The sequence below is a fragment of the Pomacea canaliculata genome, linkage group LG4 (assembly GCF_003073045.1).
Source record: "Pomacea canaliculata isolate SZHN2017 linkage group LG4, ASM307304v1, whole genome shotgun sequence".
NCBI lineage: Eukaryota > Metazoa > Mollusca > Gastropoda > Architaenioglossa > Ampullariidae > Pomacea > Pomacea canaliculata.
The window spans coordinates 771,583-791,549 of record NC_037593.1 but is presented as its reverse complement, the minus strand read 5'-3'; the positions used below and the strand labels follow the sequence as shown (position 1 = coordinate 791,549).

At 51.6% G+C, this 19,967-nt stretch overlaps 1 protein-coding gene across 7 annotated transcripts in view; it reads left to right on the top strand.

Moving 5' to 3' along the window:
* Positions 1-19,967, top strand: part of LOC112561770 — an 82,067-nt gene that overhangs the window by 6,415 nt on the left and 55,685 nt on the right. For 6 of the 7 annotated variants that reach the window (XM_025234469.1, XM_025234464.1, XM_025234467.1 and 3 more), the window contains exons 2-5: positions 4,478-5,527; positions 8,998-9,073; positions 17,317-17,684; positions 18,336-18,414. In XM_025234469.1, coding sequence (XP_025090254.1) covers positions 4,478-5,527; positions 8,998-9,073; positions 17,317-17,684; positions 18,336-18,414 — 1,573 coding nt within the window. Of the gene's footprint in view, positions 1-4,477; positions 5,528-6,140; positions 6,219-8,997; positions 9,074-17,316; positions 17,685-18,335; positions 18,415-19,967 lie in introns of those variants that run through there. The other variant, XM_025234471.1, reaches the window with a different exon arrangement.

Below are 19,967 nucleotides of genomic sequence, written 5' to 3'. Positions count from 1 at the left end.
CCTGGCACTAGGTGCGACATGAATGGTATGCGGCGTGTGGGTGACGAGACTCACGTCTGTGGCCAACACCGTCTGGTGACGTGACATTAACTGACAGACACACAGGAAGAGCCCGACTGTCACCTGGTGGTGGTGTGGGATGTACACGTCATCTTGCATACTAACTACACACTGCAGCCTGCGTACCTGGACATGTCACAGCTGCTGACACCAGCCACACAGCGTGTCAGGCCCCACAGGTGTGTAGCTGTCCTCCCACAGGTGTGTAGTTATCGGGTCACGTGTTAAGTCGTCCATCGCAGGTACGAGGAACTCGTGGCGGGAGATGGATGATCATCATGTGATGCTCACGATGCGGATGATGACAAGCGGTGTCCATGATGTGGATAAGGGATAGTGATGATGACAAGAGAGATCATCGATGTGCATGATGACAACTGCTGTTCACGATGCGATGACAAGTGATATCACCGGGGTGGATTATGACAAGTGATATCCTCTCCTGGCGGTATGATGACAAGCGATATCGAGGTGGATGATGACAAGTGGATGTCCCACGATGAAGTAGTAGTGATGGTCATGTGATGTATACTGGCGGGTAGTTTATAGGTGATGTACATGCATGGATACAACTGATGTACGGGTGGTGTACAGCTGGGAGGCTTGCCCTACACTGTCGTTGAGGTCAGACAAGATGGCGATGGGTCATTGTAGCCATTGCAGACGAATCGTTGTGTGATCTCTGCTCCACCGCAGCCGTTAAAATAAGTGTACATGCAGTGTAATACAGTGTGTACGTAGTGTGTATGTAGTGTGTAATACAGTGTGTACATGCAGTGTACAGAGCTCAGGAGCTGCTGCTGTAGCTGCTGAATGACTGCCCGCTGTGAAGTTTTACCTCCCGGGTGTAAAATATTTACATCCAGTGTGTGAGGATTTAACGGCCGTGTCCTAGCTACTGCACGATAGAAAGTCTCAGTCCTCTGTAGGCCTGCTTGTAGACAGGGGAAGAGAACTGAGGTTGTGTCGGGTTGTGGCCCCTGGAAGAGCGGCTTCCTGCACTGTTGTCGTCCTTGCCTTCACCTGACCCTTGACCTGGTAAGTCATCCTTAACCCCTTATGTGAGACAGGGTTTGTCTGTTGTTTTTTCTCTCCATCAAACCATGAGATAAGCAAAACGCGGGCTGTGTAGTCGTTGTAGCGCTCATTATTGTTCTCTAGTTTGTTGCTGTGTAGTTTCTAGTCGTGATGGAGGTGCTTCCTATGATGTCCGCTGTGTATTTAACAGTTTATCTCTCACCTCTCAGCTCTCCACCAAATGAAGGTTATCGAGTAGAAGGTAGAGAGGTGAGTGAGTGGAATGACGAGACTGATGATAACGACAAGACTAGCGACTGTGGACACAGGACCGCATCAACAGAAGGAAGCTGCATCTGTAGGCAGAGAAGCACAAGACCCGGCATCACCTGCAGGATGCGGCGCCACCCAGCCGCCACCCACCACCGTCTCACAGACTGCAGACAGAGCTGGGTACCTACAGAACCTGCCGGCCTGACTACAAGACCTGATGTGACGTGTCTCGGGTGGCGATGACCTGAGTGTATCGTAGTGTAGCGGTGCAAAGTGTGGGACCGGGGCTTGTACCCGCTTTCACTGAGACCAACCCAATCTTTCAATTAAAATCCAAACTGTCACATCTGTTACACTCTCCTACATACCGCACTCAGGCGCTTGAGGGCTGGGGTCATGACCCGGACATTATGTAAGTTTATGGTAGGGGTTAGGAGGGGTCAGCACTCTTAAACGTTTTATGTGCAGTTAGTAGAGAAATGTATCAGTGAATGTAGCAGTCTATTGGCAGTGTGTAGTCAGTGAATGTAGCAGTCTATTGCAATCAACAAGGAAATATAAAGATCGGTTGGCTTGTACTCATGTTACAAATCTTATTTACTGAGATTTTGTCAGTTGTTTATCGGGTCCCCCTCTCCCTCCACCTGCCCTCCTGTTACCTCACTGTGGTGTGTGTGTCTGTGTGTGTGCAGTGTGTGTGTCTGTGTGTCTGTCTATGTGTGTGTCTGTGTGTGTGTCTGTGTGTTGTACGTGACCCTGACATTGCTGCTCACCAGTTACTGCACGTGCGCCTCTCCATTCACCAGACTTACAGATTTACCTCCCTTTCGCCTGCCTGTGTCTCAAGCTTAGTTTGTAATTAACCTCATTAATCTCATTAACCAATGCTCTGAGTCTGCTGCTGGTGACGGTTGTGTGTGTACAATGGTGATGTCAGAGTTGTGCGCGCGAGTATTACTGGCAGCAACACCTGCGTTTGTGACTTTGTACCTGAGGTACAAGTTGTTTGATCCGCGCTAATGATGTCTCCCCTCCCCACCCTGTCCACCCCCTCCCCTCCCCACCCTGTTCCCCCCTCCCCTCTGGTCATGTGTGCGTGCGCACGTGTGTTGGGGTGGGAGGGCGCTGTGGGGAATATTTGTAAACCTTGCGATGATTATTTACGCGGGGACATCAATCATTCGTGCAGGAGGCACGTCTTGCGGGTATGTGGGGGCAGTGGTACCCGAGGTCATCTATAGACGAGCTGTGACCCACTTCTGCTGCTCAATCAAAGTCGCTGCGTGCACGTGGTGGGGTGAGAGAGACGGGGGCACGAGGCTGCCCCCAGGGCAGGCAGTCGGGTAGAAAGGCATCATTAAAAGAAGGTGAGAAGAGACACCTGACACTTTTGATCTTCACGGAGAGAAAAGAGGTTACATTCTGTCGGCGTGATCGGGTGGCGCACAAAGCCGGGTATTGAGACGTAAAAATAGTTCAGAGAAGAGCGACTTTGTGGGGGTCTCCGTCAGGAAAAGACGGGTGTGAGACGGGTGGGAGGTATAGTGGGAGGTATAGTGAGAGGTATAGTGGGAGGTACGAGTGTCGGTGTGTTTGTGTACAGTGTACGAGGTGTCGGTGTGTTTGAAGGCGTGTATGTGTGTGTGTGTGCAGTGTGTTTATGATGCGTGCGTGCGTGCGCGTGTAGTGGCGGCAGCTAGGACGTCTGTAGATAATCAGCTGATAGAAATACCGACGTTTGAAGCGATAAGGACAGTCAGGAAACTGTTGTGATGACAGATGATTCAACGGCACAATGAAAGGGTGGCCGTGGAGACTACAGAAACCGTTATTTGACCCCACGGACAACAAAGTGGGGGGTTGATGGAGCCCTCAGTGAACGTTGTGGCAACTGTGTGTGTGTGTGTGCGACTGTGGACCTGCTTGAACCTGGTGTATAACTAAGTGTGGCGCCCTCTGGCAGGTCAACATGAGTGACAACTGAATAGGAGTAAGGCCCACCAGAGGCCCACACAGGTGAGAGTGAGGCCCATGAGAGTGAGGCCCACACAGGTGAGAGTGAGGCCCACACAGGCGAGAGTGAGGCCCACACAGGTGAGAGTGAGGCCCACACAGGTGAGAGTGAGGCAGTAGCGTGGCAGGAGTGATAACTCTTGTATCAGTCAGGGTTAGCGTTAGGGCGGGAAGTGTGACGGGTGTATCGGCAGGAACATCCACCTGTACCTGACGACCGGTAAATATTGGGCGTTGCTAGCGCTACGACAACGACCACACGACACGACGACAATCTTGTGTAGGGGAGGCGGGGAATCCCCGCGTGAAGCTCGTCTGTACGCTGTCCGTCATGTGGGTCACCACGTGAACTCCCCGTACTTCACACGTCACACTGGTAGTCTGACGGACGTCACCTCACGAATGCCGGTGACATCACAGCTGCTAGCGGCTAGCTGACGACACAGCGGTGAAGGTTTAGTGGGACGTCACGCACGGTAACGTATAACGACGTGTGACATTTCCTGTCTGCCATGTTTCATGTCTGCCGACAGTCATTACATACACGACAGCTGCATTGTGGCAGTTGTGGTTGAGAGAGAGCATTGTGGGACGTGTGGTGGTCGTCTGCTGGTGGCTGTGTGGACATCACGTGACGAGCGCTTGTTGCTGTAAGCTGAGAGTTTCCTCCCGTTGATATTAGGCGTCGCTACCTTTGATGTGACTAACATGTTTCTGTCCTCTTCTCGAGGTTTTGACACATCTCAGGTGAACTGTGTGACAGGCACGGACTATAAACACAAGTAGAGTGTGCGACACAGTGTCTGTCACAGGTACAAGTCACACACACGTCACACTTACCTTTTTTCCTGTGTAGTCACAACACACACAGGCAAAGAGAGGAGAGATTAGTGACATGTCGTTTTAAGCTGGAGGAGAGACTAGTGACGTGTTGTGTTGTTGTGTTACAGCTGGAGGAGAGACTAGTGACGTGTTGTGTTGTTGTGTTACAGCTGGAGGAGAGACTAGTGACATGTCGTATATATGTTACAGCTGGAGGAGAGACTAGTGACGTGCTGTTGTTGTGTTACAGCTAGAGTAGAAACTAGTGACGTGTTGTGTTGTTATGTTACAGCTGGAGGACTGCAGCATACTGCAGGAGCGGCGCAAGATTCGAGCAGCAATCAAAGAAGTTCACGGTCTAGTGACTGAGTCCAGCTCACCCCTCAGTCACGTGGCCCTGAGCGGGAAGGTGACTGGCGATCATGTAGCCTCGTGTTCACTGTCACAGGTCGTCTACACGCCTGTCTTCCCGTCATCCCCTCGTCCATCATACGGGATCAGTCTACATGCCACGTCATCTCTGCAGGTACCACCTGTCACATCCGGTGTCATGGCGTTGTCATCAAACCCGGTGTCCCTAACCATGACCGCGAGTCCTCTCTTCACGGCAGGTGGCGCCCTGGCCTACGAGCGGAGGAACAGCATGGCGACCCTGTCCTCGGCTGCTGACGACCGCCTCAAACGCCAGAGGCTGAAGGAAAACATCGACAGCTTGAGCGAGTCTCTGGCGCAGTGGAAGATGAAACGGTTTTTGTCCGCAAGTGTCAGTGTCAAGCCACCTGCCAGTGTCAGTGACAAGACACCCGCCAGTGTCACTGACAAGACACCCGCCAGTGCCAGTGCCAGACTATTCAGTGTCAGTGACCAGCCACCCGACTCACCCCACATAACCGAGTTGCTGCGGTTTTCGCGGCTGGGCTCCAAGCGGCTGTCGGTGGACAGCGTGGACAGCGACAACACGCAGCACGCACCCACCCTGGGTACCGCCTTGTCGTGCGAGCAGTTGTCTGCCCACAGGAAGTCCGACAGGAATGTGACGGCCAGGGGCGACCACACGAGCAGTGACGTTCCTCCAAGACTTACTGTTCGTCGCGGCAGTCACGTGTTCCTCAGCGATGGTGACATCACATTTCCCGTGGTGCCTTCCCATGACAACGACGACGACAGTGCGTTCACATCAACCGCCACCAGCAGATCGTCTAACGACCAAACACGTCACGACGGTGTCGTCATCCAGCAGACGAGGCGGACTTCCGGTGGGGAGACAAATGGCGGCGACCAGAGAGTCGGCAGGGCCCTGTACCGGGGCAAGTGGCGGGACGAGGACGAGTTGCTGGACTTGGTGAGTTTATCAGTTTTTGTTTGTTTTCACTTTGCAGCGATGGTCACGTGACGGGAAGTGATTGCCGAAACTAAAGAGAGAAACAATTGTCTACGTTGGGGCGAGGCTACAGCGCTGTTAGTTTTGGTTGCACATGCGCAGTGGCACGTGTACAGTCGCGTCACGTGTGACGTCTAGAGGTCACTACTTGTGGGAGAAAACAAACTTTAGAAGAAGACGGGGATCTTGTCCACAACTCTGCTCTCTGACATCGACAGTGAGAAGTGGAAAGGGAGGATGAAACGTTTGCACTTCATGCATGCAGGGTGTGTGTGTGTGTAGGGTGTGTGTGTACCGTTGTGTGTGTGTGTACGCGTGTGTGTGTGTGTGTGTACGCGTTGTGTGTGTGTGTGTACGCGTTGTGTGTGTGTGTGTACGCGTTGTGTGTGTGTGTGTACGCGGAGTGTGTGTGTGTGTGACGAACACAGCGTGTAGCACCGCGTGTAGTGCCGTGTACGGCGCTGTGACGTCGCTCATTGACAGCTTCCTTTTTCTTAAGTGTCACGTGATTGAGGCAGGCGCCTGGCGGCGGTCACGTGGTTAGATCTGACTCTTGATGCTCTGAGCGTCAAACCCATGCACACCGCCGCCAGGGGTCGCTGCGCACACCACAGACGTCGAGGGCATCGTCGCCATGGAGGACACCTGTGAGGTAACCACTTACCTGTTGACCATCTCACACCTTGTAGGCGCGGCCAGCGGGGAGGGACGGCTGGGGAGTGGGGAGGTGTTAACTGTCTCTGTCATGTTGACAGGTCACAGGTCACAGGTCACACGAGGCTTGATGCTGTCTGTTCACACTGTGTCTGTGGCTGTCAGTGCGCGCACACTGCACGTGCTACGTCACACCAGCCTAGTGCCCCACTCGCTCACCGGAAGGTCGACATATTGTCCCGACACGTGTGGCGGTTGGTGGTTGAATTGGTGGACAGGCGAGTGTGGCATCTGTCGTGAAACTGGGTACTGCCAGAGGTCGGTGTAATGCGGGCAGTCAGTCAGACAGACAGACAGACAGACACACAGCCAGTCCGACATTATCCAGCTTTCGGCGTATTGACTGTAGGCACCACGTGATGTCACAAATAACCGTTGGCGCCGTTGTCACAGCGACAGGAGCGGTCACTGTGTTGTCAGCGGTTTGTCACGTGGTGAGATGGACACCCAGCGGGCAGGTGATTACAGGTCACGACAGTCCACCCGCCATCATTGTCGCCATGTTGATTATTTGTACAGTTGTGTTGCCGTCAACAACTGAATGCAGTTTTTGTTTGTTGTTGTTTGGCGGGCTGCTGCCCGAACATTCCAGTCAACACAGACTGGAGAATGTTTGTTTACTTAGTCATCAATTCACAAAATAAGGTGCGCCAGGCTGTCGTCAAGACGACTGAGTGACTGAGGGTGTCACGTGGTGTTGGGTTCTTGTCCTCACAGGTCTCTGTCTCTGTCTCTGTCCACTCCTTCTATTCACTCAACACGCGTTTTCCAAGTTCAAATAATCTGCTCAAAGGGTGGTGAGGATGGTGAGTGCGGACAGACTTCCTGTCCGTGAGGTCGAGCAGGTCCAACCTGTGGTCGGATGGCGGACGACCTTTGGCCGCAGTTGTGTGAACTTCTGTGAACCTTTATGAACTGCCACGTGGGAAAGGCGGTGAGCGTGACAGACACGTGAGTGACATGACAGAGCTCCTCCCTCACTCACTTCACTCAGTGAACACTGAACACCAGTGTGTGTGGTTGTTAACATCCCTGTTGGTCTGCTCACTCACCAGGCGGGGCTCAGGGTATGTTACCGGCCATCTGCATACCCGAGAATTTGGAGTCCGGCCGACGAAAAGGAAACTTTGCCCACCCCGGGTGTGCATGAAGCATGCTGTGTGTCCGCTGTGTGTATGTGTGTCCGCTGTGTGTACACGGTCTTTGCCGATTTCTGATGCTGTTGTACTTAAATTAATTTTGAATCAAGTTAACCCAGGCTGGGTACGAACCTGACAACAGGTGGACTTGACATGTTGACAGACGAGTCCGCAGGCCGTAGTTTGCCCACCCCGGGTTACACGGTGATCGTGCGCTGTATTCTGTGTACATACTGTGTACTCCTTGTGTACATGGTGTTTGTGTATATATACTGTTTACTCTGTGTGTACACAGTGTGTACATGGCGTGTATGTATATATACTGTTTACTCCGTGTACATATTGTAAACATGTTGTATGTTTAGTGTCTGATGCATGTTGTGTGATCCACGTGTTCGTGTGATACCTTACAGCGTGCTATGTGTTACGTGTGGCGGGTGGCTACTGACGGGTGCAGACGATGCGGGTGGCGAGACAGAAAGCGGAAGATGCACAGCAGCCAAACACGTTTGATCCCCCAGCCCACCCCACCCCCAGTGTCCTGTCCACTGTGTGAAGACGGTCGGAGCCTGGAGGCCCCCGGGGCGCCCTGTGCATCACAGTGGATACGTCACAAGCGGCGTGGGGCGCGGGGCGCGGGGCTGATGGGAAATGTCTGAGTACACACAGGCAGAGGAAACCTGTGGAGCGAGATAGCCGGCCGTCCGTGTCCAGAAGACTGCTTCATTGTGGCCACTGGTGTGTGTGGGGGGACAAGGGAGGAGTGAGGGGGCGAGGCCAGCAGCTGGTGTGAGTGGCTCATCTTGCAAATGCTCATAACAGTCGTTGTTGTGGTCGCACACGTCTACAACAAACAGGCGACCAGTCAGTGCCAACCATTTCACCCGCTTCCGTGTCCTGTGGATACCATGGCAACGCTCTCTGTACACACACACTGTGGACACTGTGGCCGCCATGACTGGCTGCAGGCTGTGATTGTTGTCACGCAGCGTGATTGCTGTGATTGCAATGATTGCAGTGTGATTGGCTGTGACTGTAGTGTGATTGGTGTGATTACAGTGTGATTGTTGTTATTGCAGTGTGATTGTTGTGATTATAGTGTGATTGCGTGTGACTGTAGTGTTGTTGAAGTGTGTGCACGGACAGTCCATAGTCTCACTCGCCCACACACTCAAAGTGCGCCGTGAGCCTAAGATGATGTCACCTGCACACAGCACCTGTCTACCTGCACACAGCACCTGTCTACCTGCACACAGCACCTGTCTACCTGCACACAGCACCTGTCTACCTGCACACAGCACCTGTCTACCTACACACAGCACCTGTCTACCTACACACAACACCTGTCTACCTACACACAACACCTGCCCACCGTGCAGGTAACAAGATGTCAATAATTAAAACCCAAACTAAGGTGAGGCTGTGGCTGCGCCATGTCAGTGTCAGTGTCAGGTAGCCATAGTCCGCACTTATCGGAGGAAGCAGGTTACGTGCAGGTGAGGAAGGATACAGGTGACTGGCATTGACTGACGAGCGAACTGTTTACCTGATGTTTGTGTTTGTGTTTGTGTCTGACAGCTCTGCCAGTCGGACGACTTCAGAGAGAGGCTGCTCATACGGTCACGCTTGAAAGAAATCAAAGAAAATATTCCAGGTGAGTTCCTGAAACCATTTTTCACCTTCACTGTGATTCTCTGCGCTTAGAAAGCTTGACGTCGTCAATCACCACGTGACAGCGCTTCATGGTACGTCACAGCAGTCGGTCAGACACGTCACGGGCTTCAAAGTAAAGTTGGCGGCGACCTGAGCGCTGGGAGGAGGGTGGGGCGGGTATGAGGGAGGGTGTGCCGGGGTTTTGTCAGAAGCTTAAAGACTTGAGTCGTGGTACAGAGCTTGACACGGTTGACCGCTCACACCGGTCATCAGTCTCTTGTGGCGCCCAGCGGGAGCAGACGCCGGTGGGTTGTGGCTGTTGTAGGACGTATTGATCCAGTAGCAGACGACAGTCGGTAGGTGGTCGTTGCGGTGTTGATACCTCGGGATTATCCCTCTTTCCCTGCTCACAGGCGACAAAGCAGCGCGATGGGGGCAGTGACGTGCATGATGGGGGCAGTGACGTGCATGATGGGCCGCCATGTTTGGAAAGTTGCGAGGTGGGAGGGAGGGAGGGAGTAGGTGGTGGCTGGTCTCACATGTTTGTCTGCATCTCAGGGCAACTTGAGGAACCCGCGACATTCATTTTTTTTCTTCTGAAAATACAAGGATCATCCGGCGGCTACAGAGAGACAACTCGTGTCAGGTGTCATCAGTGTCATCGTGTGACGACAGTATCATCTCTCTTTCTCTCTCTATTTACTAATAGATAATCTTTACTACGTGTTGCAGCTGCTGTGGGTGTCACAGTCTGGTGATGGCAGCACATCCCAACGCTCTCTTTAATTTCGCACAACGACTAGCGCTCTTTCTGAGTATTGAGTTACCTCCCTTTCTTCGGAGCTGGTTTTGTCTTCTGTTGGTTATCGTCCTTGATATGTACTGTAGCGCCACGTGTATTGTGTGTCGTACAGTGTGTACTTGATATGTATCGTACCACCACGTGTCATATGCTGAGATACGTCTGTTACGTCCGTAGCGGTAACTTGGCTCGTTTAAAGATCTGAGAATCTGCGGTGTCACACTTTCCTGTACAAAGTCACTTCAGTCATCCGTTGAACAGAAGATAGAACACGTATACAGCGGCTCACACTGTAATATTTCTCAGTATTATTTCAATGTTCAACAACTCAACGTTATAACCACATAATCAGCGGACTGCCACACAGGCTACTTACATTCTCTTACTTTCAACTCACACAGAGTACTACTTCCAACTCACACAGAGTACTACTAACAACTCAGAAAAATCGAATACCGACCACCTAGGTCTACCCCAGCCCTTTTTATAGATCCCTTCAAAAATGCTAAAAATGCAAAATAAAAAAAAATATTAAAAAATTAAGACGCAGTACGCCCTGGCCTTGACATCGCCACTTCCGCCAAGGCCTCGTCAAACTAAAAATACTCAATTTCGTAACATACCCTCCCACTTCAAGAAGAAACTCCGCAGGACTTTCTTCTACAAACATACGAAATAAAACAAACATTTTAAGGTATCATCCATCTTCTCAACCAAAAACCAAATTAAAGCATGATCTCTCCTCACATCAAAACTAACCAGTCTCTTAACAATAAAGCTACTTAACAAAACTTCACACATGTAATTGCTAATCACAGTATCCTTCATCGGATTGTAGTTATATTCAGCTCAGTTCAGTTCTTTGAGCCAACCCGGCTCAAGAAATCAGCACCAACGTTGTCCGATCCCTTTACAGAGTCAAAATGCACGTCAAAGTTCTGCAAAAACAGGGTCCACCTCATCACCCTATTGTTCTCAAATCGTGCAGTGTTCAAATAGGTGAGAGGGTTGTGGTCTGTCCGTATGGTAAACCTAACTCCTTCTAGGTATAACCGGAATTTCCTCACCGCCCATACGATGGCTAAACACTCTTTCTCGATAGTAGAGTATCTTCTCTCAGCCCCATTCAGCTTTCTGCTTGCGTAGCAAACAGGGAATAACTTTCCTTCGTGTTCCTGCATCAGAACCGCCCCAACCCTGTATCTGATGCATCTGTGCTTAAAACGTACATCTTAGAAGGATCTGGGAGCTGCAGCACCGGGTCACTGGTCAGGAATGTTTTGACTGTAACAAATGCCCGCTCTTGCGCTTCACCCCACTCGAGTGAATTTGGCTGTCCTTTCTTTAGAAGGTCCGTGAGAGGTGCCGTCACGGCTGCGAAGTGAGGCATATACTCCCGATAAAAGGATGCCAGGCCAAGGAAAGAACGTAACTGCTTCTTATTTTGTGGCCTTGGTGCATCTCTCACCTTCTTGACATTGTCCTCGTGCACTCCTTTCACTCCGCTCTTAAGACGATGCCCTATGAAGTCTACGTCATCAGTGCCGAGTATACACTTACTAGGCCTGGCAGTCAGGTTGTTCTCGACGATGCGATCAAGCAGCACGCGGATCACGCGGAGATGATCTTCCCAAGTCTGAGTGTGAACCAGTATATCGTCGGAGTAGTGCACGATACCCTCCAAGTCGTCTAATATCTTCTTTAAACCTCTCCTCAATGTTGCACCTGAATTTTTCATTCCAAACGGCATTCTCAAAAATTCGTATACACCATCGGGTGTCACGAACGCTGTTTTCTGGATGTCCTCTTCGGGTATGGTCACTTGCCAATAACCCTTGCTTAAATCGATTTTCGTAAAGAATCTGTCACCGCTCAGCTGTCGGAACAGATCAGCCGGCGTCGGCATGGGCTCTGGGTCCAAGTGGGTAAGTTTATTAAGTTTCCTGAAGTCGACGCACACCCTGTTGCTTCCATCTTTCTTTCTCACTACCACAACTGGCGACGCGTAGGGTGACTTGGACTCCCGAATAATTCCCAAACGCAGCATTTCCTCGATATCCTTCTTCAAAGACTCCCTGGTAGCATATGGTATCGGGTAAGGCTTACATCTGACCGCACGTCTGACGTTAATCGTATCTCGTGCTGGATGAGGTTAGTTTTTCCCGGTACGTCCGTAAAGATACAGCTATGTTGTCTCACTAGTTCTTGTAGCTCTGCCCGTTGTTGGCTGGACAGATTGAGCCCGTAAACCAGGTTGTCCACCGACTCACCATGGTGTATGTCTCCCAGTTCGAGGAGGTCCTCACCCCCGTCCTCGACACACCCATCTTCATCACTCGTGATGGTGGCCACTTGACATGATGCCGAGTTGCTCAAGCTTGGCGGCCCATTAGCAATCGAAGCAATTGCTATCTCGGTAATGTTTTCAGCCGCTCTATCTGGATCTCTCTCTATGTACCGCTTGAGCAGATTGGCGTGGAACACCTTCTCCTTTCCTTTTATAAACACGACATAGTCGTTCAGACCCTTGACGTCTCGCACTGCAAACGGACCTTTCCAGTGCATTAACAGTTTATTGTGGTCTGAAGGTAGTAGCACTAGGACTCTGTCGCCGGGCTTGAACGTTCTGTTCTTCGTCTTCCGATCATAGAAATGCTTGGCCTTTCCTTGAGCCTTCTCTAGTTCAGTCATTGCAAGCTGTAAGGTTTCTTCCAACCTTTCCCGCAGCTCGAATACATACTGATAGCTGTTCCGAATTTCGGGTTCGTTGACCTCCTTGTCCATAGCTCCTTCAAAATGTGCATAGGACCTCGTATGGTTCGTCCAAATAACAGTTCAAAAGGTGAAAAACCCGTAGCCTCTTGGTGACCTCCCGATAAGCGAACAGCAGTGCGTTGACGTATCGGTCCCACTGTCTAGGCTGGTCGCGGCACAGTTTTCTTAGCATGGCCTTAAGGGTACCGTTGAATCTCTCGACAAGTCCATTACACATCGGGTGGTATGGGGTAGTGGTAATCTGGCGAATGCTGAGGAGCCTGGAGACCTCTTTCATGCATTCAGACACAAACTGCGGTCCCAAATCGCTAAGTATTTCTTCTGGCACTCCAAGGCGGCTGAATATTCCAATCAAGGCTTCAGCGACGGTCTCAGTATCGATCTTCTTCAGAGGGACCGCTTCTGGGTACCTGGTTGCGTAGTCAACTAGCGTCAGGATATACCTATGTCCTGACTCGCTGGCGGGCTTAATCTCACCTATGAGATCTACCGCTACCCGCTTAAAAGGCACATCAATCAGCGGCATCTTCTGTAAAGGTACCTTAGCCACCTTGCCTTTATGCACCGTTTTCTGACAGGCATCGCAAGACTGGCAAAAGCGGGTTACATCCCCGGAGATGCCAGGCCAGTAAAAGGCTGCAGTGACTTTGTCCAAAGTCTTCCTGACACCTAAATGACCACCCATGATGGATGAATGTGCGACGTCCATCACTGACCGCCGTAAGGGAGCTGGGACTAGCACTTGGCGGACCGGCTGCCCATTATGGAAGTTTCGCTGGCGGAATATGCGGTACAACACCCCTCCTTTCTCCTCAAACCTGATCTTTTCGTCATCTTCTGTGTACTTGGCGACCTGCTTGCGACATTGTTCCAGTGTCGGGTCATCTCGCTGCATCCGAATGAGTTCTTCTTTATCAATGTCAGGCATTCTCACGTTCGGTATGACAGCTAAAGCTTGGGTTTTTACTTTTTCTTGGGCCGCCTGTGCTCTAGTCATTACAGCACATGTGTGTTCCCACTCTGGGTCGGGGTCATCAGCGGCTCTAGCGCCTTCAATGTTGCCGATGATCAGATCATATGGCGGGTTATCGAGGCATACTGCATTCACCTGGCCACTGAAGTACGGCGATGATATTTCAACATCAGCAGTCGGCACATCCTGACTATGCCGTGGCAGCATCTGAGCCTCGAGCTGTTACCCGTGAACTGGCCTTCTAACACAAGGTCTTTCCGGATGACGACTCCAGAACACCCAGTGTCCCTCAGCACGGTGACGTTGTTACCTCCCACCTGTCCGCGTGACACCGGCATATTACCAATGTCGCCGGTCGTTCTCATGGTAAACGCGCAGTCTACCACTGGAGTGTGCCGCTCGTTCTGGGTCGTGCTGTCAGTAGCGATCGTGTGTTGTCGTCGGCCTTCATAGCTTGGCCCTTGGCTATCTCCCTCACAAATAGCCACGTTTGCTGACATCAAGGGACGACGATTCGACGGTTGCGGAGTCCGTCGTGTGTTTCCCTCCAATGTTTGGCGGCTGGTTGAATGTCTCATCGAGTTGCTCGGGCACGCCATGGCTTTGTGACCCTTTCCACCGCAGGAATAACACCGCAGCTCGTTGCCTTGATGCCGATCGTAACCTTGGCTGCGCTGGGCAGATGTGGTGTTCTGGGCCGTGTCGGCTGCAGACAGGGACCCTCTTAACCTGGCTGTGAACTCTCTGCCTTGCGACTGCAGGTATCTTGTCGCAGCATTCGACAATGCTTTCAGGCTTTGGTCTTCTTGCTGCTGTAAGAAGACTGCCAAGTCTTTGGGGCAGGCTTCGATGAACTGCTCTTTGAGTACTATATACAACAGACCGTCGAAGTCCGTCTTTTGCCCCGCTGCCTCAATCCATCTATAAAGGTATGCTCTTAACCTTTCTGTAAACTGCTCGGGGCTCTCCCCTTTCTCTGGTTTACTTGCACGGAAACGTCGCCTAAAGCCGTTCTCCGTGAAGTCATATCCACTCAACAACGCTTGCTTCAACTGATAATAGTCTTGAACAGCTTCTGTCGGCATGCGTGAATAAATGTCCAGTGCATGCCCCGACAGTAACGCACTGAGCGACACCGCCCACTCACCTCGTGGCCAACTAGACAGCTCAGCATGGCGCTCGAACCGTTGTAAATAACTGTCCATACTGTCTTTTCCGTCTACAAATTTCGGCAACTTTGGCCTCTCACACTTCACAGACACCTCCGACATGGTGACTGCTGGCCTCAGACGCGCCATCTCTAATTCATGCACGCGTTGTCTTTCTCTCTCTTCATGTTCCAGTTGTAATTTCCGTAGTTCTCGCTCTGCAGCTCTTTCTTCTCTCTCCCTCTCTCTTTGTTCTCTCTCCATCTGTTTTACAAACACTTTTAACTCTTCTCTCTCCAGGCCTAATTCTTTGCCTAACTTCACTAGCTCCTTCGTAACTTCCATGGCTGTACACTCAACTCAAAAAGATTCACTCACAGTTCTCTTGTCCTTTCTACAGCAGCTTCTTTGTACGGAAACGATGACGGTGCAGATCCCCGGACGAGCCCCCAGATGTTACGACTGTAGCGGTAACTTGGCTCGTTTAAAGATCTGAGAATCTGCGGTGTCACACTTTCCTGTACAAAGTCACTTCAGTCATCCGTTGAACAGAAGATAGAACACGTATACAGCGGCTCACACTGTAATATTTCTCAGTATTATTTCAATGTTCAACAACTCAACGTTATAACCACATAATCAGCGGACTGACACACAGGCTACTTATCCTCTTATTTTCAACTCACACAGAGTACTACTTCCAACTCACACAGAGTACTACTAACAACTCAGAAAAATCGAATACCGACCACCTAGGTCTACCCCAGCCCTTTTTATAGATCCCTTCAAAAATGCTAAAAATGCAAAATAAAAAAAAATATTAAAAAATTAAGACGCAGTACGCCCTGGCCTTGACATCGCCACTTCCGCCAAGGCCTCGTCAAACTAAAAATACTCAATTTCGTAACAACGTCACAGTTCCCGCCAGCAGCAACAGTTAAATGTACGTCACCCATTATTTGCTCAGTAGCACCGGAAGTGCACGTGGTGTGGAGTGCACGTGGTGCAATGTTGCACTGTGACGTGCTCGTCCTCGTGCACTGCCTGTCGTCTGTGTGACGTATGTAGCGACCACCACGCCCACAGCGCCTGATGACCTTTCAGCACTCACGGCAAGGGGGAGAAGCCAGAGAATGCGGGGACATAACTCGGCAGCAATTTATCGCCGCAAATTATCGCCACTTACCTCGTGCAACGCTAGGCTCGCCGGCAGTACACTCCTACAGTCTCATGCAATCTCATGGAGTCTCGTGCTGTCTCACATGTCTTGCCAAGTCTCATGCAGTCTCGTGGAGTGACGTGAGAGCGTGACGTGTTTAGTTGTGACCTTGTGACGTCGCCTACCGTTCTGTGAGCATGTCCTCAGCTGGAGTTCACAAACACTAACCCTGACCCGTGACGTGTTGGCATCTGGCGTATGAACGCCGCCCTCCAGGCCCCACCACGTGACCACTGCAGTGTCGGTAGTGCTGTATACACATCATGTAATAGCGAGTCAACAAACAAACAAACAAACAAACATGTAAACAAAGCAGCTGGTTCTCAGACGGACGTGTCTGTCTTCTCTGATGGCTGGCCTAGCTGACCCTGTCACGTGGCTGAGGGGTTGCGGGGTCACGTGTCGATGTCTAGTCTGTAGATGACGGCTGAGTTTGTCTATAAGATGGTGTGACGAGCGTGTGGTGGTTGTGGTGGTTGTGGCGAGTGTGCAGCTGATGGTCACTTCATTTGTAACCCCGTGTCGTGACCTCCTATGGCAGCGACACCTGTTGGCGGAGCGCTGAGTGAGTGGGTGTGGGTGGGGCAGCGAGGGGGGAAGTGAGGGTCTAACAAGCTGGTAGTTATGTCCCCTGTTGTTTAAAGCACGCCTGTGACTTATCTGCCCTTCGCTGTGACGTGTTGTCCGCAAGTCGCACAGAGGCGAGTGACATGTAGCCGGCCGTCCACACAGCCAAGCAGCCAGCAGTCAGCGTGTCTCCCTCCTCACACAAATATACCCCCCGCCCCCAGTGAGTGTCCGCCATTGCTCTCACTGATGACTGTGACGTCACACAAGGAAAGAAAAGAGTCGCACGTGCTGCTAAAGGGACCGTTGTGGGGGTGGGTAGGTGATGGGTGGGTGCGGGGTGGGGTGGGACGAGAACTGTACCCGTGCTTCCCCTGATTGTCATCCGTTTGACCGAGTTTGTCTGATGTTTGATAACAATGGCGTCAGACAGTCACTGAGGGTCACATCCTACAGCTATGTCACTAGGCTAGACACTGTTAGCTGGCCACTAGGTTAGCTAGTCACTAGGTTACAGTGCTAGCCACTAGGTTAGACATTGTGTTAGCTAACCACTAGGTTACAGTGCTAGATAACAAGAGTTGGTGGAATATAATTTTACAACACAAGCTGTGACTCTCAAAACATGTTGCTGACCGTGTGACTGTTCACTTTGTTAAGCTGTGACGTCACCATGTGCGAACACATCCTGATGCCATAGGTTCACTTCCTGTTTGTCAGGTGGTGTGTGTTGGTAAAGTCTAGCTTGTCTCCCTTGCAGGGCCACAGCCAGGAGAGAGAGGTGTGCACCCTGTACACGACACCACCGCCACACCTGACCTCGAGGCTCCTCCATCATCACGTGTGCAGCAACTTGTGACATCACGCGGTGCCCCGACGCTGCCCTCTAGTCCAGCCAGCTCTCAGATGACGGACCGATGGCTCGGCGACAGTGGCGCCCTCGGTCAGCACCACGAGTCTGTCTCGCTCGCAGACTGTCAGAGCGACCTGGGGGGAGAGGCGGGTCTGCACCCGAACTACGCACCTGCTCCTGCTGCTGTCCGGGTGGATGAGGACGCGGCAGGAGACGACGCGGCGGATGTGGAGGATTACGACAACATTCGCGACATCGAGCAGCTGCGGAAACTGGTAACGTGCAGCCGCCATTACAGCATCTTTGTCTTGACTTCTCTCCCTTGGTCCTTGACGTGACGTACGCTATATGCTAGTGTGGTGACATCACTCGTTACCGTCGGTATGCATTGTCTCCCCTTAGCTCAGTAGGCGATGACAGTGCAGTGTAGACACCTCCTAGACCCTAGTCATCACCACCAGCGATGTTTTCATCTGATCACATCGTCAGGTGAAAGGAAAACAAACAATTGTTTGTTGTGAGCAGTGCTGGCAGCTGTCGGTCACGTGACTAGCCCTAGCCCTTGTGTTTGCTAGCCGGCTAGTCTTGTATAGTGCGGCTACTTGTACCCACTAGTCTTTTCTCTTCTAGCTAACTGGTGTGGTCTGGCTGGCTAGTGTTGTCTCCTGTAATTGACTGGTGTTATCTCTTGTAGTAGGCTAATGTCTCCGCAGTTGACTGGTGTTGTCTCCTGTAGTGACGTGTTGTCTCCTGTAGTGGACTAGTGTTGTCTCCTACGGTTGACTAGTTCCCATTACTGTCTGCTGGAGTCCCGGACCTTGATGTACTGGCTGAGTGTCTGTCACTGTCGCCTGTCTGTCCTACCATAGCCTGTAATGAAGGTCCGTAGCTGTAGCTGCTGTAGTGACGTACGTTCTTTGTTGCAGCTGAACAGCACGTGTGACCGGGAGGTCAAGCGCAAGATTCGCAGCGCCATGAGAACACAGCGCCGGAAACAGGAGATGGGTGAGCTTGTTACCGTGACGTGTGTGTGTTGATGGTTTGTAGCGTGACGTAGTCACTGTGTGCTACTCTGATGACATCACTTGTTGCCGTGACGTGTGTGTGTTGATGGCTTGTAGCGTGACGTAGTCACTGTGTGCTACTCTGATGACATCACTTGTTGCCGTTAGTATTCATGTAGTCAGTCCTCTGTGTAAACACGTCAGCCAAGCCGCTGCTGAGCGCCGTGTGAATGTGTGTGCGCCTGTGTGCGTGTGTGTGTACAGGTGTGCACACGTGGCTGTAAAGACAAACAGGACGTGGGGAGAGAGAGAGACAGGTGTCGTCGCATCATGCTGTAAGATGACCACTTATGGAGACTGAGGAAAATCCGCCCTGGCGGTGACGTGACACGCCAGGAATGTGAAGACGTTATCTGGCCAGACGTCGCCGCCTCACGTAGCACGTAGTTGAAGGGGCGCCATGTTGGAGTGCAGATTATTTCCCGGCATTCCTTTGAATCACACCTGGCCGCAGACAGGTGGTCCCACAAAGGTCTCAAGTGCCAGCCGACCTCACACTCGGTGAGATAAATGGAGGAGAGAGCGACTCGTGAATAGTCACGACACAACGTCCGTCACGTCGTCAGGTCCTGTGGATGGTCGTCAGTGAATGTTTACACATCATTCTGTAAATGTTTACACGTCACCTTCACACGAGTAAAGACAGACGAAGGCTGCATGAAATACAAGACAGCAATCACATCCTTAAATGTTGACATGTCACATGACATTCACACAGAAGCACGTTACATGTTCACCACAAGCGTTAGCTACGTCACACTCTCTAAAACTTTCTTATGTCACGTGAACTGGAAGCAGACCGCACGTGTTGAGGTTTGAGAATTACCTCCGTGGTCACAAAGTTATTTTTGGCAGAGAGGGGGGGCATTGAGGAGAGGGTACCCGAGTGTTGGACAGGTTCTCTACCCAAGATGGTCAACTTCCGCTTTGTGGTGACGTCACAACATCCGCTGGAAACCGCAGCTTCCATGGAAACGTCAATGTGCGGCCAAACATTGGTTGGGTTGACGATGACATCACCAGCTCTGGCGGCAAGAGGTTGTCGCAGACATGTTTGTGTCTCCGAGGCCAAGTGTGTGTGTGTTGGGGGAAGGGGGAGGGTCGTCGCATCCTCCACCCCGTGTGACCTCATGGTGGTGCTGACATCAGCAGGTCAGAGTTCTGTCGGGTACCACAGGTGTGTCAACACCTTATCTTCAAAGACCCACTCAGTGGCGCAATTAGCGCCTCGGTCCCGAGCTGACAGGCCGCGGACAGCGAGTAGCGACCCGGAGACCAGCAGTTGATCCTCTCCTTGCCCCCAGCCATCAATCTTGGCAGCCAGCGCCCCCTGGTGTCGCCTCGTCTCACCTCGGGTACCAACCAAGACATGCGCAAACAAGTCGCCCACCCAACCACGGCTTTTTTCTAATTAAGAAATCTGAACAGAAATGCAAGTCAACCACCCGACCAGAACATCTTTTAAAAGGAGTCTCTTCTTGACACGTCACGGGT